Source organism: Mixophyes fleayi, chromosome 1, assembly GCF_038048845.1.
Source record: "Mixophyes fleayi isolate aMixFle1 chromosome 1, aMixFle1.hap1, whole genome shotgun sequence".
In the NCBI taxonomy this organism is placed as follows: Eukaryota; Metazoa; Chordata; class Amphibia; order Anura; family Limnodynastidae; genus Mixophyes; species Mixophyes fleayi.
The window spans coordinates 228,825,519-228,852,112 of record NC_134402.1 but is presented as its reverse complement, the minus strand read 5'-3'; the positions used below and the strand labels follow the sequence as shown (position 1 = coordinate 228,852,112).

General features: G+C 40.0%; 1 protein-coding gene across 1 annotated transcript; it reads right to left on the bottom strand.

Moving 5' to 3' along the window:
- Positions 1–671: 671 nt before the first annotated feature.
- Positions 672–24,086, bottom strand: MAP1S (microtubule associated protein 1S). Its single transcript, XM_075206676.1, has 7 exons — positions 23,935–24,086; positions 19,041–19,142; positions 11,248–11,330; positions 11,021–11,164; positions 7,811–10,934; positions 6,048–6,289; positions 672–3,917 (listed from the first exon to the last, which is right to left on the bottom strand). Exons 1-7 carry the CDS (start codon positions 24,047–24,049, stop codon positions 3,762–3,764), a joined length of 3,966 nt encoding a protein of 1,321 aa, XP_075062777.1. The 5' UTR covers positions 24,050–24,086; the 3' UTR covers positions 672–3,761.
- Positions 24,087–26,594: the final 2,508 nt, after the last annotated feature.

Here is a 26,594-nt window from a genome sequence, read left to right as displayed (position 1 = left end):
TATGTATGCCTTTTTTTGCCACACTAACATAACTATATTTAAGTATTACTGTTATTGCTGCTGCTCTGTTAAACTCAAAAAAGTTAAACTCCATAATTGATCTTTTTTCTAGTTTAATAAGAGCAAACACTTCACTTCTACAAAAATGGCTAACCCCCCCCCCTCCCCCCAAAAAAAACATGCTAATTCCACCTTTATTTTGAAAACTATTCTCAAGCCAAATATCAGCCACTTCTCCTGTTCTCTTGGAGGTAGTATTGTACTGGGACCTTAAACATCACCAGCCAAAAGCAGCACAATGACATCAGGGCTCAGCTTGAGGCCTACTAATGCTCTGGGCCCTCCATTGTGGGAGCAGGAAAGAAATATATACCCCAGAAGAACAGGGCGCTAGGGCAGTGACGTCCATAATCCATGTAATGTGGAAGGTGCTAACTTCTAAATATATTTATAAAGGTGGAATTAACCACTAAACTCTTGATATACAGACATGCATATTACCCTGTGCAAATTTTTAAAAAAATAAAATAGTGTTTCAAATATTGCGATTTTTTCAAACAGTGGGCGACACATTTTAGTAACAGGACAAGAGAAATACAACAAAGGTTTTAATTCGTGATAGACCCAGGTGGTAAGAAACTTTAAAACACAAAAACAAAGAAGCTTGTTAATGCATTGTTTAAAATTAGTTTTAATAAAGGTGTGAACACAATCCATGCAGCAGTCTGTTCTGGTAATGTTTATTTTCGTTGATTAAAAAAAACCAAACAAAAACTTTTCATAATAAATGTGCAGTAAACTTCTGAACCACCACAATACATCTTTAATTTAATTGCCATTTTTATTGTTTTAAACTAGTAGCTAAAACCCAGTGTATGGAGGCCTAAAACAGTTACCCCCCACAAAAACTCCACAAGCACATAAATCTGCTGATGACCATGCTTGCGGGTTTATCATCAAACTGCACTAAACAGGGGCCCATGTGATGAGGTTGTAGTGCTCTATTGCCAAAGGACCAGATGTGGAAACAGAAATGCAAACATGATTATTTGGAGATGCACGGATGATAGAGACACTCCCTCAGGAGCCCGCTAGTTTGAAATAGGGGTGCATATAGTGAAACAAAAGGGGAACAAAATATTAGTTGGGAACTTCAGTTGCAACCATAAAGGGTGTGTCAGACTCTTGAATGCTAGCAAAAGCAGAGTTCATTAGAGCTTTGTTGTTGCCATGGTAACAGGGTGCAGTTAAAAGAACTCTCCACCACTGACATACAATAGCGGTTATGCTTTAAAGACACTGCTTGAAATGGTTACAGAACATAACTGTCGTCATGTGACAACCAGGATATAAAAGAGCAGGCATATGACACCAGTGCTTTTGGCATCTCACAATTTATAGTACAGCAGGAGTTGGAACATGAACACAAAAAGCCAGATACTTGATTAAATCAGATTTTAATTTGCTCATCTACTGGAAGGTATGTGAATTCACAATACAAATTCCCCCTAACATTGTGATGGTTCATAATCTATACACTCTACTCATTCCCTGTCGGGCCAGATGCTAATCTTAGTCATAGAAAACAAGACAGGGAGATTTAAATACTACTTTTAGCTCCTTCTTGTGGTTAACTGGCACTTTTAACATGGACTGTTCGGCATGAAACCATTCCCTCCACAAATTTTCTGTGTGGAGAGAGGGTAGGAGGTAACGATCCTTCATTTACCGTTACAATAATACATTTAAAAAAACAAAACTAACTAGTATAACCTTATTTCACAGGAGGACAATGTTTAGTGTTTAGACATAGCATATTTTACAGAACAGATGGAAACACAAATTACAACATCAGATATTGCAACTAGACCGAGTTTCATTTTGGGTCTATAGTCCAGTGACACTGGCCCCAAAACCATTGTACACATCAAGCTGAATACATCTAGCATTAGAACAGTATTATGAAGCTACAAAGCAACCGAGAGCTTCAAGGGAAGTTCCGCTCGCCTTTTTTGACGGTACAGGCGAATTGTCCAGGAGTGGACTTCCCCTTTAGAGTATCATGGCAAAGTCTTAGTTGGAATGTGTAGAACAGAATTGATTCCTACCTGCAAAAGACTAGCGTTGTGGAGTCCTCATGATGTAGAGGTAATAACCACATACTCCTCTGCAGCAGGAAACCCATTTTGCATACATAATTTGCCGTTATCCTGTAGAACAGGCCTGTCCAACCTGTGGCCCTCCAGGTGTTGTGAAACTACAAGCCCCAGCATGCTTTACCGGTAGACAACCAGCCGATAGCTGGAAGGGCATGCTGGGACTTGCAGTTTCACAACACCTGGAGGGCCACAGGTTGGACAGGCCTGCTGTAGAGTAATGGTGCACAATTATTTGCTTGAAACTTTAAATAAAACGGTGCTTTAGAAAGACAGGAAAAAAAAAAAATCCTCTCACTGGAACTATAGTGAAAGGAACCATATTGTATATCTACTACATGCTGGGGGAGATTTTCCATGCCAAAGACAATTCTTGTTTAAGAAATAAGCAAGCCTCTCAGTTACTTTGTTGTTCTTCTTAGGTTTGTAGATTTAGTAATATTTTAAATACTGCTCATGTGAACGAGTATGTATTGTAAAAAAAACACTATCCGCACGTTGGATAGTGAGGATCATGCTCTAAATGTGCTTTTTCTATATCCTTGTACCAATTTCATAACGGTCTAGCAAACAGTCTATAAAACTGAGGAGACTACAGTATATAAGACAGAAACAGACATTAAAAAATATCTGCTGCATACATTGATTTTTTAACATTAAATTGAATTGTAAAGTACTGTTGGAGTGTAAGGAATAAAAAATAAAAAAAATCATTTAACAAATACAAGAAAATGCTATTGTGATCCTCAAACAATATAGAAATCAGAACCCTGCTTAACCGACTAGGGCAGCAATAGTAGCCTTCTCAACATTATTGAGAATATTGTTGATAAATAGAGAGCTGTAGGTGAATTTCACAGCCAAAGCACTACTTGTCAACTACCACTAATCTATGTGCAAGACCTAACCCCAGATGATTTGGGGTATGTTTAACCTCCAAACACACACGTCATCTATCACATTTACAGGGAGTAAAAATGTCACTAGAGTTTTGGTATGAGATATTAACAGCACATTTATACTTAAACATCCCAAACAAACCTCTGAGAAAATCATCCTAATGATACAATGAAATGGGTAAGCCATTAAAGTGAAAGTCACATGACAGTTGCTGCCAGTGGTGTATGAAAGCTCAACCACTGATCACAGCTAACATTATTTACCAACCCTTCATGTTCAAAAGAATTCAACTGTAAACAACTGAAGGTGAAGTGTTAACACTGTCTTCTGGTTAGGTGGAGGCAAAGTCAATGATCGGCAGCTGCAGAATACCATGATAATGAGTGAGGGAGGTGAGCATTGGCGTGAATGTGCAAGAATGATCCTCTTCAATTGTGCACAATCCCCCCACTCCCCGACAAAGTGGTATTATGGTTGCCTGGTAAAGGAGAAAGTAAAGTCCTCTTGTGACAGCTTGGTAGGAATGTGCATGCCCCACCTCTGAAGATTTAAGCACTGCAGCATCTGCCAATAATCAAGCATGTGCAATGGAGAGAGAGAAAAACAAAACAAAAAAAGTGTCCAAAATCTAGAAAGCATCCCTGTATCAAAATGTTCTAAAACAATACACAATGTGCATATAGATAGCAGGGTATGAAAAGAGGATTAGAACTCCACTTTGCAGGCAGGGAACGTTTCACCCTGCATTGACACGCTACTGGTGCTGCCCAACACAGTAATACCCAGCGTCTGTTGAAGGGCATGCGTTTCCTCATACCAACCATGGACTGCCATCGAGTCAAACGTTGGAATCAGGGTAGCCTGTATAGAGGGGAAAAAAAACAACAATGTTTTATAAACAGAACTTAAGTGTATAATTTATATATAGTTTAAATATGTCAGAATATACAGAAGTGGATATAGCCTATTTAACACCCACCAAAAAACCCCTTATTGTGCAGTACTTGAGTGAGAAGTTCTGCTGGGTTAACACTGCCCATCACTGGGTGGGCAGGGTGGGCTGTAAGCCCCTCTTCCATTTTTCATTTATTTCAAAGAAGCGGGCTCATGGAACAGAACTACAAAGCAGCAGGAATCCTCTGCTGAATTTCTGTAGCATACAATGACAGCAGTGCGCCTAACACTCATCATATTGCTGTAGAACATTATTACGGATCCATGCAGCGATTGCAGATACCCCCCACAGTATACAAACCAGAAGAGGGTGGGCATTCAAACCTGCTCAGTCAAGCACTGACCCGCACAACTGTTGCTATGTGAAGCTTTTCATTTTGATAGCAGCTGATTATGTGTGAAAATAAAAATTTACCAAGATTGCTACTGATAGTATCATCTTCCTTTATTTAAAAAAGCACCAACATATTACACAGCACTATATACAGAGAATCATGAGACAAATAAATTGGTCAATAACATGAAACAGAAGATAAAGATGGGCCTGCCCAAATGAGCTTACAATCCGAGAGTTGTGATGAACACTTGATACATAAGGTAGCAAAATAATTATAGTTAATGGTAAGAAGATTGGTGTAGCTACCGAAAGACAGAAGCATTATGAGCCACTAATACTAAAACCGCTATTGGTGACTAGGATTTCTGATACTTGCATATCCCTTAACACTACTACCAAATCACACTTTGGCAGTAATATTACTTAGGGGACACACTGCATTACATGCAAAACTATTTTTCCCCACTACTTGCTTTGATTTTTACACTTTAGCTAGATGGACCCAATAAAAAAAAAAAAAAAATCAGCACAATTTACAATATTACCAAAAAATCCCACAGTTTGCAATCAGGTTGAATGATCAGAGATATAGTTATGATCAGCATTCGGGACCCCCAAGCATTTTATTGCCTTTTTATGAAGGTTTCTAACTTTTGAAGGTGGCAGAGAGTCTTTGTACATATTGTATTCCTGGCAACAACAGGCATGGCTCATGTCTGGTGTTGCCAGGGCAATAGTACCCTATGTAACTTTTTGTTTGGGAATCATCATAATAAAAGTAGTTATTTAACTAGATGTGCAAATTATTATTCATAGTTACATCATTATTACTCAATATAGGGCTGCGGATTATGTGCTCTCCATTATGATACTTGGGTTTTGCAGATATAAAAAAGGATTCCAGTAATAGGCAGTGGAAACAATTTACATTGTAACAAAACTATCATTATCAAGCACTTCCATTTTTAAAATTGCACAATGAAGAGGCTTCAAAACCTTCAAAAAGATTGCAATGCACATTTTCTTTTCTTCTATTGAAGGTACCGCCACTGACACACATATTTGATATTGGCCAAATAGGTACAATATATATCTAGAACCTAAAAATGACAACCGACATACCTGCATTGGAGATGGTAGGTGTTAAAAAAAAAACATTTAATAGGTCTGGCATTATTGTATGCTGCCTGTTGAGGTGTGTTGTGGGAAGTGGATAAGCTGTACAACCGTCTGATCTGTGTAATATGTTCATTTGCAGACACAAACGCTTAAAACTCAGATGACTGACCAGTGTACACACAGTGGTCTCATGACCATATGAAAAGCTGCATAGCCAAGCAGAGGAGGAATGGCACTAGAAGTCCAATATTAGTTATGGTAGTAACCAGCACTCTCAGAAACTCTGCAGTTACCTGCTCCATACTGCCAAGTTCCGGTCACACTAGCACAAATACGTTGAAGGCATGCGGTTTGTTTAAACTGATTTGCTCCATCTGTGTTGCATAACACTGCTCAAATTTAAACATTTAGAAAGTGCAAACATTTTACGCAGCCCTGTACATTAAGGGGATTATGATACAAATAAGTTAGATACAATTATATGAAATGGAAGGTAAACATGGCTAATGAAAATATATACTATTACTGTATGTTTTAACTGCTTGACTGAATAGCAGATAGCATATGTGTAATGGAATTACCTGCAACTCATGGGCCCAATGACTTTTTCCAGCCAGCAGCGAGTCCAGAATCTTGCGGGTACATTTTTCCTTCACAGGATCATCCCCACTAACAACATAACAAGAGGAACGCACCCGCCTAAAAAACTCTTCCTCTACAGTGTGGGCAGCAGGTCCACCAGGCAGGTACGCAAGGTCCACGTATATAGGCAGACCAGGAGGTGAAGGGGAAATGGACTGGGAGTTTTTGCTGGGAACCGAAGCTAGAACATGGACAAAGGGTACATTGTTTAGATGCAACAGTAAGTAAGCTTAGTGTTCATAGCAAGAGAAGAATCACAGTTGTAAGACACCAGACTTATGAGTTCTAGAAAAAAATATATAAATACACTTTAGAAAAATGGGATTGACACAACTTATATTCAAACTCTAATGAAGGCAGTAGACAAAGCCAAAATGTCTGATTAATAAATGTGCCATTATGTTCTCCCTTGTTAGAAGGGGAACAGAGATAAACACTTCCTTCTAGAGACTAAATATCAAGTGGAGTATCTAAAACCCAACCTTTGTAATATTTGATACTGCAAGAAAGATATTACCCTTTTTTTTTTTTTTTTTTTTTTTTAAGTGACCCATGCAGCCACTAAGATATTGGCATTTGTGAACATTGTATGATTTTGTAATGACTGTAGGTCTGCGCTCGGAAAAAAAACCTGTACATTATAATCACTTCATTAATTTCAATGGTCAAGCACAGAGTAAAATATAACCTAGAACATAATTTCATTACTATAGCATTTCCAAAAAAGGGGTCAAGACAACAGATTCATACATTACGGTTTACTGAAGAGTCTGGTAAATATATGGAATAAATATTCTTTACGTAAAGCGCTCATCATTGCAGTTTTATAAGTCATTCAGCGAGTAACACTGAATGGAGAATTGTATGTGATAGGTTTTCAGAATGCAATGTCTCAGGGTTGAGGCTAGGGTGATGTTATGAAGGGGAGATTGAAGGGATAATGAAGTGAAATAGACCGGTTGGCAGAATTCAGACCTCAAAGCTAATAAGGGAAATGTAGTGCCAGCTCCCTTCTAAACAGGGATTGTACTTTTTAAAAACAGATATGACTAAGGAATAGGGGAGGATCTAGGATTGTATACACACACACCACCCAAATGATGATAGCTCCCACACGTAAAAGGTTCAGTAACCCTAAAACACTAGAAAAGAACTAGAAAGTCTTCTAGAAAAGAACTACAAACAACAACAATTATAAAATATATCCTGTCAATGAGACCACTGAAAGACAACAAAATAACTAAAAAGTAAAAAAAAAAAAAACTTTCCCAATCAAGATGTGATTCATATCTAATGGCAACAAAAATAAAAATTAAATGAATATAAAACCCACCAGATGCTGGTTTACAGTGCATGGAAGGGGGATAGGCTGGCATATTATGTTGTCCATATGGGCTGCAGAGTATATAACCGTTTCCAAATGCAGCTACTGTTACTTATAATATGCTTTGTTAATATGCTGTGTGTAATTGATCTATTGTGCATAGCCCCATCCCTAATATAATGAGCTGTGTGTAAAAATTTTCACGAGAGAAAATGGCTGGCTCCAAACATCTATCCATACCTGAAGGCAAGCCCATTGGGAAACAGATTCACCTAATATTTAACTTGACAGCAGCTTAAGTGGTCAATTCTGTTTAGAAAAAAACTAAAAACAGTAAGCATTTTTTTTGTCTGGGCAAACAAATAAGACATCACCCACCTGCCGAATATAAACGACCTCCTGTTGGTGTAGCTTTGATTGCATTTCCCACACTGCGTCTGGCAACAGATGGTTTAGCATCTGATCCAGAACGAGGTCTCTCAGGCATTTCAGCCTTGCCCGAGGCAACCTTACCAGCTCTTTCACCAGTACTCTTGGCTTTGCCAGCCACTCCTGATATTTTGCTGGCGTTACTACGAAGATTAGAGGGTGATGAGTGGTTTACAGTTTTTTTGTCCCCATGGTCTGCAGGTATGGCTTCAGGGTCCACCATACAGGTTCCTGGATGAGGGGGCAAAGGATCAGGGTCCATCAGAGGTGGAGGAATGGGATCCAGAAGTCTTGGAGTGTTGTCCCCTTCAGAATCTGAAGCACCATCAACAGCTATGGAAGGACACTCCTCAGGCCCAGAGTCAGAGATTGTAGGCAAAGACTCACTTACTGAAGTAGGTGGTGTCTCAGAGCCATTAGGAAAGTTTTTTGCAGAAGAACTTGGTGGCTTAGGTAGTTCCTGGGAAGGATCACTGTCACTATCACGTGGGCTTATTACAGCATCAGATTTAGGATGCTCAAACTCGCAAGGGGAAACCAAGCACAAGTCAACATCATGCGGAGATGCTGACCTTTCATACTGTCCATCAGGTTCACTAGAGTGTGATGGGCGTACAGGTAAGCTCAGACCCACTCTATTTGCATTATGTGTCTCTAGGGAGACATCTATAGGTGACTCACTGACTGGAGGGAGTGTCTGTTCAAAAGAAGAGATAGAGAGAGATTCATCCACCTCTGTAGAATGGGGGGAACCTACTTCAGCTGGCAAAGAGGGAGTGGTGATTGTAGGAGAGACATCAGGTAAATCTTCACGAAATGGACTCAAGGATAAACAACTGGTCTGCTTTCCCTGTGAAGAATTTGAGTTTTCTTGGGAAGATTTGGGTGGAGCTCTCCAGGAGGAAGAGGAGGAGTTTAGATTTTTCTGTTGTGCCACTGCTGGTGAATGATGCTCTGAACTGACAGGTGACATCATTTCCACAGTCCTTTCTTTTGAGCTTCCACAGGGATCATCCAGACAATCCTGACCATTGTGCCCAGTTTTGCTTTTATTTTGGATCTCCAAGTTTGTGGGCGTCAGGTCAAAATTCACACTAATTTCACTTCTGGGTGTTTTAGCTAATGGAGATACAGGTGCAAGTCCTTTGAGGGGACTTGTCTCCATATAACGAAATCCATTTGGGCTTTCTGGCTCCACTGAGCATAGTCCATTCTCTGCGCACATAACATCATGTTCATTCTTATGATGGCCATCGTTGCCAACTGCAGCACAAGCAGCAGGTTCAATACTTTTACCAGAATCTTGTGTGCTACTCATGGTGTCAACAGAAACTGGATCGCTACCCTCTTTGGCTAAACCCTTTACTGCTGGCTGACTGATAATTTCCCTTACTTGCTCCTTCTTTGGAGGCTTACCCTTGCTTACCACTCTACCTGCAGACACTTCTTTTTTTAGGCTTCCCAAATCTTTTTTGAGGGAGCCTACTTTGGAAATAGGTCTTCTGGGATCAGAAGGTGTGCTGGTTACTTTCTTCATGTCTTTTCCTACTATTTTTGTGGTTTTTGCTTCCTCTACCTTGCTCTCCTTTATATCCCTTCTTGGTGTCTCCACTCTGACATTGACAGGGGGCCGCAAATCCTTTTTGGTTTCTGGTTTTACCGACTCACTCTTTTTATCACTTTGAATTTCCTCCCTTTTTACAGAAGGCTTCTTCTCCTCCTTTGGCTGCTCCCGCTTTACCACAGTCTTTTCTTTTGTAGCCTTCAATTTTGAATCCGGCCTCAGTTTCTCAGCTGCACTTTCCATTTTACCCTTGCCCTCTTTTAGTTTGTCTCCATCTGCTCCCAATACCCTGGTGGATTCTACAAGAATTTTGCTTTTTTCTTTCAGATCTGGTCTCAAATCCTTCCTTTGGATCTTCAAGGATTTATCTTTTACTAGTCCAAATTTAAGCTCACTACTTAGTCTCCCTGAACCAGATCCCAGGCTCTCTTTGCTCTCAGTCCGGCTTGGTTTTGCACCAATCCTCTCTGTGCGACTGTTTCCTATTATCTCCAAATCTTTCTGTGTTATAACTGGATCCTTCAAAAACTCTAGATGTTTCAGTTTTTCCAAACCTTCAAGAATTTTGTTCTGAGGGGTGCAGCCTGGGAACAATACTCTTACAATCCTCTCAGAAGGTGCAGATGGATGCCATACAAGTAGGGCACATCCAGAGGTCAGAGAGGTCAGAGGCAATTCAGAACCCTTTGGTTTTGTATTCCCAGACCACTGCTTTGTGAAAGCTTCCAGGTCTTTGCTACCCTTCACTGGGTTCAGCATGTACATTTCTAGTCTGCCAACCCCCATCTTTTGGAAGAGAATAGTTGGCTCCACAGTTGCTCCACTGTTTCTATACAATGGCTCTGGCTGGATACCCAATTTCTCCAAACACCGTAGTGTGAGTGTGGCTTCCTCTCTAACCCTAACATTCCTGGGATCATCTTTAGAAATCAACTTCTCAGCAGTGTTCAGAAACACAACTCCTAGCTCTGGAGATATCAAGTTTTTTAACCACTCATCACTGGGCTGTGGCCCTTGAGAAGTATCCTCTTCTGCCTCTGCTATTTTTCTTTGTAATAAGCTATTGATACCAGGAAGATTGTCTATGCCCATGTGTGTGATAAGGATGGAGTCTACTCTATCCAAATGGCGTATTAATTTCCAGAATGGAGATCTAGTATCAGAACCTCCATTCACCAACATGTTAAAGCCATTGACAGCAAAGAAGGCAGAGTCACCCCTGCCCCCAGGGAAGACATAGCAGCATGGTTTGAATAACTTCAGAAAGCCCACAGTTGTGGGAGATTCCAGCAGTTCAAAAGGAGATGTGGGTTCAAGAGACTCCGAGAGGTACTCTGCCAGCTCTTGCAGACCCTCAGTCTCAGGCAGCATAGGGCCTTTGTTGAAACGTAACTCAATAAAATCTTGTAGGCTGCACTTCTCCAGCTGTGATAAATCCCAATCCTCAGGACAGCAAACTGTCAAACTGACACGGGCCGTGGGGTCAGAAGAGCTCAACGCCTCCCCAATCTGAAGAGATAGAGAGACTAAAGTTTAGTGGTTGCCACTTATTAACCATATGAAAACTTGAGTGGTGACATAGTAAGAAACATTACCTTTGGGTCTGTAAAAATATGAATGAAGTCTTCAATGGCGAAACCACCCCCACCTTGCAAAAGCATCTCACCAGTTTCTTCAAGAAAAGGGCCAGTAAATATCAACAGCTTGTGATGGGATGAGTGGCAGATTAGGCTGCGAATCTAAAAACAGTAAAGAGACATTAAATAAGGATTAACATATCAATTAGCTGCATAATATTGCTTGGACATGTAAAACATCATACCTCATCACATAATGATTTCTTAGCAGGGTTAATCAGAACTAATGTCTCCAAGGTGTCCCCTGCATGACGGAGAGTTCTTTGCCCTATAAACAAAAACAAGACTGGCCGTGTTAGTGGGAAAACAGATAATAGCACATAATAATGAATGTTAATTATTTTAAATCAGAAAAAATAAAAGGTAAATGTCTGCCACCTGTTTCTATCACTACAGAGCTCAAATTGCCTTCATGGAAACATCCCTAACCCAAAAAAGGTGTAAAGCTGGAAATTAGATAGGTTTTCTTTCTACAGACAATTGCTGCTACACGGGAAATAAGCCCTTGCTCCCCAACCATTAAACAATTTTGTCTGTAACTTTATAAATCATACTATTTAAAACTTGGATCAGAAAAACCCAAATAGTAGCTTAAGATGTATCTGCTAGACAATCTAACATATACCTCCGACACATTATAGAAAATGAACCTGTTGAAATACAATGTACTCTTAATTCCACAGAAAACGAAAAGCAGCTGACAGCAGATATATTGCCATCTGGTGGTGGAGAGCGGCAAACAGCTTTAAGCAAATTTGGTTACCTGTTATACAGTTTACATGGATTCATCCTCTACCTAATGCCTAATACATTCAATTCTAGCACTGGGCTCAAAACAATGAATAGAATAGGTGTGCCTTTGTATTACAGGCAAAAAACAAATCTAAAAACATTAGCACAAGTCAGTGCCAGTCATATGAAGGATACAGTTTCCGCTTACTGTAATTGAGAAAGCTCAGATACACCCCCAGACAACACATTATTACCATATATTTTTTTCATACTGCTCACCAGTGAACTGGGAAGGGAGGAGAGAACGTGACAAATTCTCAGGACTAGCATCGGCTGAGGAGCAGTTTAAACAACCAGAAACAAAATGCAGCTTTGACAGTAGAGTAGAAACTAACCCCATCTCCCCATCTGTGCTAAATGCACAGTCACATCAACATTTATTTATATAGCGCCAGCAAATTCCTTAGCACTTTATATCAGTTCACTTGACTAAGTTTTACAGAGTGACATACACCAAATCACAGTAGGTAAATAAACTGAGTTTATATTAATATGGAATATATATATATATAATCTTTTCAGTGATTATGCATAACCATTCAAAATGCAGGGCCTAACCCTGTACAGTGGGGTCCTTCACATTGGACACTATTCTTCTGGTCCAGGAGAGACAACTGGAACTCAGTCAGTCATTCATAGAGTAGGATCATTAAAAATTTTGGAATGCAACTTAACCCATGTAAGCTAACAGTACATCTCTTCCTGCTCTAGTGTTTGCATTAGATGTCAAAAAGGCCTTTGATAGAGTTGCTTGGCCTTTCATGTAGCATACCCTGATGAGCATGAGGATCCAGGGGGCATTTTGTAGATGGATATCAGCCATCTATCATAATCCTACAGCCTCAGTATTAGCTAATGGACACACATCCCCCCCCCCCTTAACATAAACAACAGAACCCGCCAGGGATGCCCCTTATCCACGTTACTTTTCGCTCTCATTATGGAACCCCTAGCAACGAAAATTAGAAACAACCCTGACATCACAGGCATCCCCACAAACTCAAGAGATCTGAAGATCACTCTATATGCCAATCATGTTATATTAACAATATCTAAACCTCACATCTCTCTACCTAACCTCTTTAAAGAAATATCTGAATATAGTTCTCTATCAAACTATAAAATAAATGCAGATAAATCTGAAATACTAGACCTCAATATCCCCCAACAGACTGTCCAATCTCTCAAAGCTAATTATAATTTTCATTGGCAACATAAAAATATCAAGTATCTCGGGATTTATCTAACAAAGAATTATTCACAGCTGTATACGACCAACTTTCCCAGACTCATTAATACAATAAAATCTGATTTAGCACAATGGAATAAAATTCTCATCTTCTGGACTGGCCGCATGGCCTCTTAATATGAATATCTTGCCCAGACTGCTTTACTTGTGGCAAACACTTCCAATCCAAGATCACACACATATACTTAAACACCTACAACAAAAGCTTTCCAGATTTATTTGGGCGGGATGTAGACCTAGGGCAGGCTTGGCTAACCTGTGGCACTCAAGGTGTTGTGAAACTACAAATCCCAGCATACTCTTCCAACAATAAGCTGCTATATATTGGCAAAGCATGCTGGTGCTTGTAGTTTCACAACACCTTGAGTGCCACAGGTTAGCCAAGCCTGCCCTAGGTCTACATCCTGCCCAAATAAATCTGGAAAGCATTTGTTGTAGGTGTTTCTGCTTCCCCCACTGCGCTCTCCCATGAGGGGTCTCCTCACACTCACCGGCCTGTGGACTGCCAGGGAGGTTGTGTAGGTGACCTACTGTCTTCTGGCTACACCTTCAGTGTCATCACCCCTGAACCCTTCCTCTCCTTCTCCTCCCTTGAAGTTTACTTTATCCATCTCTTCTCCCCTCTCCACCTTTGTGTTGTTATGTATGGCCCTTGTTCACAATATCTTGATAGCTTCGCCGCCTGGCTTTCCCATCTCCTCTTCTGATTTTCCCACGATTATTATCGGCGATGTTAACATTCTCCTATTACTACAGCTGCCTCTAAACTCCTAACTCTCAGTTATTCCTATGGCCTCTCCCAATGGATAACTTCTGCCACCAGCCGTGATTGTCACTCCCTACACTAGTGTTCTCCCATCTCTTAAACATCTGCAACGTCTCCATTTCTGTCTTCCCCACAATTGCCTTTCATTTACCTTCCCTTTACTAGTTCTCTCCCCTCCATCACCCAAACTCATTCACACACAGCATCTCATCAACAGAAGTAACCCCATCATCTTTGTGTACTCCCTCGAACCCCTCCTCACTCCCATTTCTTCCCTATCTTGCCCCAATGCCACTGCTACTCTTTACAACTCATCACTCTGTTGCTGTTGAGACTGCAGCCCTAGACACTCCGTCTCCGCCAATCTAAACCCAAACCCTGGCACTCCCCTCTTACTCATCTCCTCCAAAAGTGTTCCTGCTCCTTTGAACGCCAAGAGTAAATCCCGCTCCATCGCTGACTTCAAATTTAAATTCATCCTTTCCTCCTGCTATTCTGCCCTCTCTCTTGCCAAACAAACCTATTTTATATCCCTCATCTCCTCCCTGTCCAGTAAAGACCAAAGCCTCTTCACTACCATTAATTCTGTACTTTGTCCTTCCCCACTTCCTCATCCATCACTGCTCTTAACTTTACCACCTACTGACTATCAACAATGATATCAGTTCTCACCAGATTCACCCCCCACTCCCGTCCTCTCTGTCGCTCACTATAACACCCTCCTGTAACCGTGTCAGAGAGCCTCAATCATCTCTCCTCCTCTTCTACAACCTGTTCTCTTCACCCAGTCAAGGTTCCTCCACTCCCTCTCTCCTAATGCCTGTCCTCACCTTGCTCACCTCTTTTACCTATCCCCTCCCACTGGTATCTTTCCCTTGGCCTTCAAGCATGCTCTCATCTATCCTATTCTAAAGAAACCCTTCCTTTACCCATCCCCTCTTTCTCCACTATCGCTCAGTATCTCTGCTTCCCTTTGCTTCTAAAATTCTCGAACGACTTGTCTTCAATTATCTGATCCACTTTCTCTCTTTCCACTCTCTTCTTGACTCTCTAGTCTAGCTTAAGTTCCTTCACTCAACTGAACTGACCTAAGTAAAGTAACAAACTACTTACTCTCAGCCAAGTCCAAAGATCACTTCTTCCTTCTCGTACTCCACGACAACACTGCTGCTTTTGACAAAGTCGATTATTCTCTTCTACTTGCCACACTTCACTCCCTAGGTCTTTACGAAACAGCTCTGGTTTGCCTCTTACCACTCTGACCGCTATTCTAGCGTCTCTGCTTCACCACACACACACACACACACACACACACACACTTTTCCTCTTGGAGTCCCAAGGCTCTGTCATTTGCCCTCTGTTCTTTCTCTAAACCACCTCTCAGTGAAATTATTCAATCATTTGGCCTCCATTACCACCTCTAGGCTGATGACATGCAAATCTATTTTTCCTCCCCTGACCTATCCCCCGCCTTCCTAACCCAAATATCTAGCTGTCTCTTAGCTGTACCTGGATGTGACAGCACTTCCTAAAACTCAACATCTCCAAATCCAAGCTCATCATCTTTCCTCCTGCCAATGTTGCTGTCCTTCTCAATACCACCCTCTTGATCGACAATGTAAATCTCTCTCCTGTCATCCAAGCCCGCTGCCTTGGAATCACCCTTGACTCTACCCTCAGCTTTACCCCTCATATCCAGTCCCTCACCAAATCCTGCGACTTCCTCCTCCGTAACATCACAAAAATCTGTCCCTTCAACTCTCAGGAAACAACCAAAATCCTTGTCCATTCACTCATTTCTCGTCTTGACTATCGCAACTTTCTCACTGGCCTTCCTGACTTACTTTTCGGACCTTCAATCCATACTAAATGATGCGTTTATGCTCGTTTTCCTCTCTTCCGTCACACCTCTTCTGCTACTCCTCTGCATAAATACATTCACTGGCTCCCTATCAGTTTCAGAATTCAGTTCAAGCTCCTTACCCTTACTTACAAAGCCCTTGCCAACACTGCTGCCCCTTACATCTCTGACCTTGTGGTACTGACATACCCAACCACTCCACTCAGCCTTTGACCTCCGCTTCCTCAATTTACCTCTCATTACCTCCTCCCATGCTCACCTCCAAGACTTTTGCCATGCTGCACCCATCCTTTGGAACTCATTACCCCGGCTCACTCCTTGAACCTTCAGTTCTTCAAACGCTGGCTCAAAATTCACCTTTTCAAGCTCGCCTATCCTACCAGTTCCTGACAAACTTTTCCTTCACTTCTTCATTCACCTGACATCTCCATTTTTCCCAGCTGGTCCTACGGTCTCACCAGTCCTCCCTCTAAAATGCAAGCTCCACCAGGAAGGGTCCTCTGTACCTACTGTCCGTTGTCTGTCCACTGTCTGACTCCCTTGTGTGTCCTGTCGTGCATTTTGCTGCACTCTGTGAGTCCCCATAACATTAGTCACACTCATCTGTGCTACTTATAATACTAATAATAAAGACATGGTATGCAAACACATGCTGTGGTTAGTTGCAGATTCCTGTCACTCACAAATTGGTGGAGTTACTAATTTACAGAGGTTCACTAGAATTCACACATGCAGTAGCATTACATTTTCTTAGTTTAGCTTTATCATAGTTTAGGGCCTCAGTTTTTTTAGAAAGACAGTAGGGAAACTTAAAAAAAACCTAAAAAAGTAGAACTACAAAATAAAAAAACATTTAATTAGTGTAGTAACCTCTGCTTAGTTTGGTTTTCAATGAGCATTGTTTGCCATTACATTCCCTTACAAGGCCTAAGCTGACATTTAACAACAATTCAAGGATAGATAAAGCCAATAAGAGATGCATATACCTACAACTCTATCTTTACTATTTCCCGTTTTGTCCCATGTTTATCTTGGGGGGGGGGGGGGGGGGGAGCGTTACTGTTCAGGAATTTTCCCTTTCTTCCGACGAGCACATACCATGTTTAAAACTCCTATACAGTCATTTGATAAGGTATTATCACGTGTTACACACACACACACACACACGACTATTAGATTGCAGGATTTATAGATTGCAGAAAATACACTTTGTGGAGCCCTGTGCAAGGGATTGCACAGGGCTCCACAAAGTGTATTTTCTTTTTTCTTTTTTAACAGTACCTAATTAGAATAAAGACTACAATATTTTTGCAGGGGGAAAAAAACCCTAAAAAAATAAAAAAAATAATGTCCTTTAGTTTTTTTGGGGGCAGGCTTTTGTTCCATTTGTGCAGAATTCTGAGTCTACGGAGACTGAGAGAAAAAAAAAAAAAAAAAAAAAGATACCAGAGTTGAGGAGGTGTCAACTTACATATACCCACCAGGGAGGTAAATGTATCAAATAACGATTTTTGCAAATCGCTGATATCTGGCGACTTTGCATGGTAAATTTAAAGCGGCAATAGCTTCGAAGGCAAGTTTTGCCTATAAGTTTACCATGCAGTCACTGAATGCAAGCGATTTGCAAAAATTGCTATTTGATACATTTACCTGGGTGTGTTTCTTTTCCGGTCTTAATCAGCTGACTAGGGTGTTAACCGACTGTAAAGGCTGCCAAGGCGTGTGCAAAGAAATACAAATATTTTTTAATTTATATATTTTTTTAAAATCATGGATGTTTTGGTTTCTCTTAATGCCATGTTGTCTAACTATATTATGTATTATTGTGCTTTCTATACAGTGTTTGTTTCAAACATTTTGTTGCTATGTTCACCATTTGTTTTTAGGTGATATGTTCAAGCATATCCAGCCATTCAACAGCCCAGCTTTTAGTCTAGCCCAGGGATTATCTGTTTATTAAACTCTATATTTGGTAGTGTATATAACACAATAGCGATCATTCTGGGTTACTCAGTTATTGATTTACAACTCACATGTATTTCATCTAATTTTGCCAAGTTCAGTTCACTCTGTTTCTATATCTGAAGGAGACACCCATTTTTAAACTTTGTGGCAAGCTAGATCAAAAAAATTAAAGGGGCCTCACACAAATAGGTTATTTAAATATTTGTGCCTTTAATTTTGAAAATGTCAATTTTATATTTTCTAAGTAAAACAAATATCATCATCAGCTATTTATATAGCACCACTAATTCTGCACCACTGTACAGAGAACTCACATTAGTCCCTGCCCCATTGGAACTTACAGTCTAAATTCCCTACCATACACAGAGAGAGACTAAGGAAACCCACGCAAAACATACAAACTCCAGAGCCACCGTGCGGTGGCTATGGCCACAGATGCGTGGAAATCTGCATATAGACATCTCACTTTCCGCTCAGTTATACAAATAATGTAATCTGGAAACACCAGAATTACGCAACAACGCACAGTGGACTCTTCACAGCCACTCATATGTGGCTATTGGAAATGATTAAGTGTGCCAAGTTCTTAGGCCAATAACCAGGACCTGCATATGTGTGCCCAGCTTCTGCTGAGCATGCTTCTTGGGTCTTATTTCAATTTATATGTAATTAAACAGAATACTGCTGTTTCAGGATTATATCTTTGTACTGTAAAGATATTACCAACCACAGGTACTGTTAGCAGGTGCTTTGGTGCCGTCACATTGGTATCCTGATCAAATGACTTTAGCTGTGAACAGGGCCGTAACTAGGGCTGTACGACAGGGACGACCGCCCAGGGCGCAGCGCTGAAGAGGGGCGCATTTTAGCAATATTTTAGGTTCATTTGGTTAAAATCGAGAGCTAGGGGGGCGGCATTTGTCTTTCTCGCCCCAGGCGCTAGAATTCTAAGTTACAGCTCTGGCTGTGAACATCCAGCGTGTTCACGGCTGCAGCACTCATGTGAAGCAAGGAAACAGTTTCCCACTGAAAGCTATAGGTCACTAAATTATGTTGCAATAACTTTTGAATGCCATATTTTTTCTTGTTGCAAAGACAAAGCACTCATAAATGCACCTCTTCACAAAAACCTGGTCAATCTTAAAGGTGTGTGGTTATGACATCACAATAACATATGTGATGTGCCAAGAGATAGGGAATGGTATGATGTGGCCAGGTCAAAATAAGCAAAACAATTTTACAAAGCTGCAAATAAAAGGCATAATAAACAACTGCCCCAAATTTCATCATAGCCTGTAGAGAGGAGGTAACCCAGGAAGGAAATCAGACTGGGAGATTACAATACCTTTAAACTCTGGGGAGAATGTGGCCGAATGGCGAGATACAAATAGTTTCAGTTGATCATCCAAATTACAGATGGAGGGATCAATGTCCCAGGAACAAAAACCTGTGAAGAAAATCAAATAGTAAAACAGGATTACTGCATAAAAATCACACTGTTCAAAAAATAATTAGCCAAGATTTAGGATATTCAGAAATTAAGTTGGTCATTACATCAAGGGGGCATGTGGAGAGAAAACTATTTATGCAAACAGAAATGTTGAATACATATCTTTATTTTAAATGCAATGCATAGACAAAGAGAAAGAAACTCTACTTTCAGATATTCCAAACAAAAAATACTGAATCAATTTACAAAAATAAAAAGTAATGTAATGCCAAGTTATATTTATAGGTTAGAAAACACTTAAACATACATTTAAAAAAGACCAGTTATTTTATGCTAATCATCTGCTCTCAGAAAGGTGCACCTGAACAAACTGAAAATTCTCCTAAAATGTAATCTTTTGTTATAGTGCCTTCTCTAATTATACAATGTCCACTGCATTCTTACAACCGCCTGTCTAGAAGTAAGTTTTGTTGGTGTAACACAAAGCTGCCATCAGGGTGGAACGATGGGGGAGATCTAAGGGACATGTGGCGTTATACTTGCAGATCAGATAAATGTAGCGATAGGCTAATATATTTTGAATTCGATACACCCCTTAGGGGACATTTTGCAACTAATTCTAAAGATATTACTGAATGACAGACCTCAGCCTATTTGAACCCCACTCATGCTCCATTATAGGACAGCCTCTAAACCTATTATACTGTATAGAGAAAGTGGAAACATAGATTTGAATTTAAAGATGACAGAATGATATCCTGGCATTACACCAACACCTTTCCGCTTTCTGGAATTTCACAGCTTTGGAGAGGTGTCAAAAAGCCTGCCAAAGACATTTTAATATTTGCAATAATCATTCATCCGTGGATCAGATTACCAAAGAGACTCTCAAACATAACAATGTGACTTGAATTATCAAAAAAAATATCTCCCTTAAACTGGCACACTTCACAAAAAGATTAACACATGGGTACTATTGAAACAAAAAAACAACAGGCTACAACTTAGATTTTCCTTAATTCATAAAGGTTACTAAATGCTTACTTTTGGGAGACATTGCGAAAATCAGTTGCAAGAACTTATTCAAAGTTTAGAATTTTCTTTGGTTTCAATAAGAGGTAAAATGAACAAAAGAACAAAAAAAACAGCTCTCTATGGAAACGGTGCCTTGGTTAAAGCTCCGTATTCAAAATAATAACTGCAAATCAAGTATTTGACAAACAGACTATGGAAAATTTGAATAATCCATCATTAACATAATAGCTATGAGATATAAAGTTAACAAAGAGTTGATAGATTGTTAAAAGCTCAATGCCTTACACTTATTTTGAAGCACTTGCAGAATTCTAGTCTCCTATCTAGGGCACAGAGAATTTCCAATTGCCTCTATATTTAAGCACACAGCTATATTTTAGGCATTTAGCATAAAATAAATATATATCGTGTCTTGAATGTTTTATTTTTTTAATTTACATTAAAAAAAAAAAATTGGGAAAAAGTAAGAATAGGCATTTAGTTTCAACATCATTAACATGTATTTGTTTTGTCTGGCTATGAAACAGATTGTGGGCACCTCAGAAGTTTACTCTTCTGCACCACACATTAGAATCATCATTTATTTGTAAGGCACCAGAAACAGTCCACAGTGGTAGACAGTCAAAATAACAAATCATAGATAAAAACAGAACAAGCGTAAGGATGGTGAGGAAGGTGCAGATGTGAGACAGAAGGGAAAATGCCCCGCTCACAGGAGCTCACAGTCTACAGATGTGCGAGTTAACCCTTCAGCTGCTTGGATCCATCACTATGGCATTGTTGACAGAGATAGGAAATTATGAAAGCAAAACAAAAGCCAGACCAAGTAGGACATTGTAAAATGTGAATAAACATAACAGCCTGAAACAGTCAGTAAACAAACTTTCCAGGAAAAATTACAGCTATAGTGCACTTGCATAAATGACTTTAAAGAAAATTCATCAAAGAGGAGCTTTTGGCAGTATGTAAATTAAATGCACGATAACTACATCGGTGTGGTTTTTATGGGATTAAAGAAACAAATCTATATAACCAGTTATACAGAAAGGCTTTCTGTACATTATTTGATAATATCCACTACAAATAGCAGTTAGAACGCAACTGAAGAATCATTGTTATACTCTTTCCAAGAAATACTTACTCCTATATGCTAGTGCTAACACAATTCCTACCCCCACTTCTATATGGCAAGCTCATTTGCCATATTGCTGATTTTAATAGTTTTCTTTTTGATCAGAAAAGGGCAAAAACAGAAGGGGCTACCAAGGCCCACTCATGGCGGCCACCTGTATGTGAACAAACTCGCTATCTGCCACAGAAATATATTCATGAAAACATAGTACAAAAAAAAAAAGCAGACAATATTTTCATATTTACCTACCTTCACACAATACAAAAGAAAAATTTGAGATTAGAATCTTTTCACAGTTATGCCTTACCCCCTCATCGTTGTTAAAAACTGCCCATGGAGAAAGACGTGTATACACTATCGTAAGGATCATGGACATGAGATGTAGATACCCCAAGTAGAAGACTTGAGCATGCCTCTCTCCAGTAACCTATTTCTTACTCTCATGCCTTCCCTGAAGCAAATATCCAAAAGAGAAGCCCAGGACTATATTATTTCTGTCCTCGCATCCCAGGTCCCCTTTTATCAGTACCAGCATCCCAGTTATCTGTCCCACTAGTTGTTAATCTGCAATCCAGTACCTCTCATAGCAGCATGGGACAAAGCCTCTTACTGGTAAACTGCTAATACAAAGGGATTTTGGTCGTTCAATTTGACCAATGCTTGTACAAAGTTGGAGTTCCAAAAACATTCACAATGGGTTAGGATTGGTAAGGCAGAACCCCGATAGATATCCCCTCCTCTACATTTGTGGGGACACTGTTCAAAAAAAAGAGAAGGGCAACCCCAATGCAAAATAGCATTGTAATCCATTTCTGCCAGATCCGAAAACACAATCAGAACAATTTCACAAACCACATGTGGACAATTTTTATTACAGCCATCAATCTACATGATCGGTAATTTGGATGTCTACATTATAAAGACTGTTGCTCAGATGCTGCATCATCCAGCTGCCATGCATAATGGCTGGATCATTATGTGTTTATGAACCAATAGTAATCAGCAAGATTTGATGATGTGAGTGCTGGATGGCTAACGAGTCCTAACGATGGTTCCGCTCACCAAGAAAAGCCACAATAGCTTCATAACAGGTATAATTTTAAAGAAATTACATACTTAAATTGAGGAGAGGAAGACTAAAGGGCAACATAAGGAAAAAAAAATAGAATAAAAGGGTGATATCATGAAATAGTCTTGCAGCATTTGTGGTAGGCACTTATACAATAAAGAATTTAAAACTGCATGCAATACACTTATGGCTATTATTTAGGCTGGGTATACACTATAAGAACATTCTAACAATGCGATATTGTTAGCAAATTAACCAGCAACTGAAAAAAAAAAGAAAGAAGAAACCCCGATCAGCCTGTGTATACACTATTGAAGTTCTACACGATTTAGATCTGTGCTCTTCATCTGTCATATCCATTGGCTGGAAAGATCCTGACTCCGCAGTGTTCATAGATCTCTATGGGGTGTGCAGTCGTGAGTGCAAACACACTGCAGAATTGGAACATTGTTCCATTGTTGAACAAGATTTTTAGTTCAGTTTAAAAAATCTTGTTTAACGACAGGATGGGCTTTGGAACGATAATCGTTCATTGTTGCAGGGTACACACTAATATGACACCAGGCCAAACAGTCGTTTATCATCTGATTGACCAGATAACAGGCTAAAAACATATAGTGTGTACCCCCTTTAATATAAAGTGCACAAAAAAAATAAAAAAAAGGATCCGAATCTGTAGGTTCTTTTCTGCAATCATATTCTATGTTTAAGCTTAACAGAAACTTTTATTGGAACTGTTGGGTCAATATAATGAGAAAACTAATTTTGATGCATTATTGCTTATATTACAATTCTAATTATTTATGTATATTCATACTTTGCAAAAAAAGGAAGAAAAATAAAGAAAATGGAGTAAACACTAAGTGATGCTGCAAGTCTGAATCAGCCACAAGTCTGGTATTAGTTGGGAGTTGAGAAATGTAATAAGTAGCAGTTCTTGGGGCCACTACTCACATGTTCCAATGAACTAACTGAAATCAAACTAAGTCAGTTCAACATGCACTATTTATACATTTCACACCTAATATACTGTGTATATATAACCAGGCTACACATAATTTACATCCTTACTACATGTCAAATGCAACCTACACAGTCATGCAGAGAAGACATAACCAGAAGCGATGTTGACATAATTTGACCTCAAAGTTACTTTCTCAGCCAACAACTTCTCTGACAGCAAGAACTAATGACTACATTGTGCAAATTACTATTAACTGACAAAGTCACAGTGATTATGCAAAACAAAATAGAATGTATGCTTTGTGCTGCTGCATCTGAAATAACAGCAGATGAGGAGAACGTGATTTCACATACATTGTCTGTAGGGCATGTTTTCAGCTCAGCTCAGCCCAGCCCGCATTAACCCGTACATAGCTTCACCCAGCACACCAGGGACACACAGCTCAAGCAATTACTAATCGCATGTGCATGACCAGTTCAGAGCAGCCCGGTGTATGGGCATTAGAGACAGGTCCATGCAAAGTGCAGACAAGCACATATATAACCACAGTCAGCACTGTGCAGCCCGCCGGGCACACCCAGCATCTCACCTCTCTTTAGCTCGCTCACCGCCCGCTTCACCAGCCCGGGTCCCCGGCAGATCTCGCCACACACCACCAGCCCGGAGCAGCAAGGATGCCCGGGACCCACCCGAGTCGCCGCCATCTTGCATGTGACATCAACACGCACAGCTGCACGGAGAATGAAGTCAGCGGCGGTCAGGAACCGGAACACGCCCACGGAGGCCACAGTTACGCCTACTAAGCCCCTCAGCGGCGTTGTCTAGCCCAATACTGAGTGTGCGACATGAATATGTAGTAGTCCATCCATTGGCTGCACGTCATGGTCAGAACTGTCAGCTTTGTTTTTACACTGAGATGCGTGTCCAGAAAATTCTGTTTGAGCATCCATGCTTCAAAATTCATGGATTCAATCAGCACCAATCAGTTAAATATGCTGTTAGCGCAAAAATGAGTGCACAGCATAATCCAAAATGAATATGCCAGTGGATTAGGCAGGTTACCCATTTGCATTGCGTTTGCGTACAAATATGGGTGCAAATCGCATTGTTAAATACATATATACACTGGGTGAATTCAGTTTGGCTCAAGGTGCCGTGATGTGTTTCTATAGGTGAATTCAATTCCCCCCGAATTAACGCGGCGTTAAAGCTGTTACCGTTTTAACGGTAATTTTCACCCAGTTAGCTGCAAGCAAAAAGCCGGCGTTGAAGCTACCGTAATAACAGTAATTAAGCGCATTATTACCGTAATAATGAGCAGGTGCGGCCAATTGAATTCCCCCTTGTCACTCAAATTGCTGCTAATTTTTCCTGCGTCCAATAAGGAAGAGAGGAGAAAATCAATGGAAATTCTGTCCATATTGGCCGGCAGTGTACGTAGCCGGACAATGGTCCGATGTCCAGTGTTTGATATGATGTATGTCAGGTGCAGGGGGACATCTGCCCCCCAGGCCGGTACCATAATGGGCTACCTTGGGCTGGGCCACCTGCCTTTTTTTCCTTTAAAATGTTACTGCTGAGTCAAGTCTTGGCCCTCGGCTAAAATTTGTCAGCACTCCCCTGCCGGTTGCTATACACTGGAAACGTTTGCATTCATTTGCAAATGTGTGTAAAACGCGAAAGGCAAGAGAGTGAAGAGCAGCGCAAAGGATAGACAGCCTGGGCTACTTCTGAATATTAACAGGGAGACCAGCAACATGTGTTCCCTTGTCATAGTGGAACCAACCCGAATTTAGTAAGCACAGTCATGAAGCATTAGTAACTTGCAAAACAACATCCCTAGGCTGTGGGTACAAGTGTAATGAGGAATATTGGGAACCCTCGACTGGCAAATTTGCCACCCAAAAGCATTAACCTATAATGGTAAGTAGTGGTCGAAGTGGAAATTTAGAAGTGGTGGTATAGACATTTAGAAGTGGCAGTCTGAAAAATGTAATTGGTATTTGATAGTTTTACGATGAAGGCAGTAGAAGTGGCGGTATGGCATACCACCATATACACCCCTACTTCGACCACAGATGGTAAGGGGTTCAATAGACCCCATTCCGTTATACTAGAAAAGTAATACAATGTAAATAAAGCATAGATTCAATTGGTAAATAAACTTTTACTGAAATAAAAAAACACTTGTTCGCCAATAGTATTCCAAGGGAAAACATCCCATATTTGCAAAAGGAAAAATCTTCTTGTAATCCAAAGGAAAATGCAATATATTTGTAATCTAAATTGAAGATTTTCTTCTTATAATTCATAGGGGAATGTATTATATTTGTAATCCATAGGGAAGTTCCATATTTGCAATCAAAAGAGAAAGATGTTTTCCTAATCTACAGATTAATCCTCAGAAACCATTATTCTTGTGTGGTACTGAAAAATCATCTTGCAGTTAATAGGACTGTAAATCTTCTTTTAATCAAGAGGAAAATCTATTGTTTGTAATTCACTGGATAATAAAAGACACATAAAACTTTTCCACTCGGAGCATGGTTGCCACTCAGTCAATCAAAAGCTTTTTCCCACTCTAGCCACAATGTGACTGGCTGGCAGTGAGGCGGAGTTCCAGGGAGTACTTGATTTTCTCACACATTAATATAGGTTAATTAAAAAATACTGGGGAAAAAACAATTGCCAGTGCTGTACAACGTCATTCATGTCAATGGCTCACTCATTTTTATGACCCATTCATTTTAGTGAAGTTTCGACATAACACATGGAAATGAATGAGCCATTGACATGACATTGGTAAAATACAGCATAACTTTGGCTAGACCACTCATGTTAACCCTAAAGGGTACGTACACAATGCGCTGCAATATAAATAGAGTTTTTCAAGAGCGGTGACACGCTTTGAATGCACTAAAATAGCCACCCAAGAAAAGTACCGCAATGCAAATACAGGCGCAAGTATGTCACAAGTGGGTGAGGAACAATCTGGAAATCCCTTATGACCAATTAGTATTAAATACACATTTTCCGTCAGATAGAATAATATGGCAACCAATGTATTATAAGTAAAGACAAACTATTTAATCATCCTTTCTCTCAGTTATCATGAAATAACTATCAGATAACTTAAATGTTATATAAACAGCACAATCCTTACATTACATATGTTTACAGAACATATGTTTAATTCAGCACAGATCAACAGGTAAGATAATATATATATATATATATATATATATATAT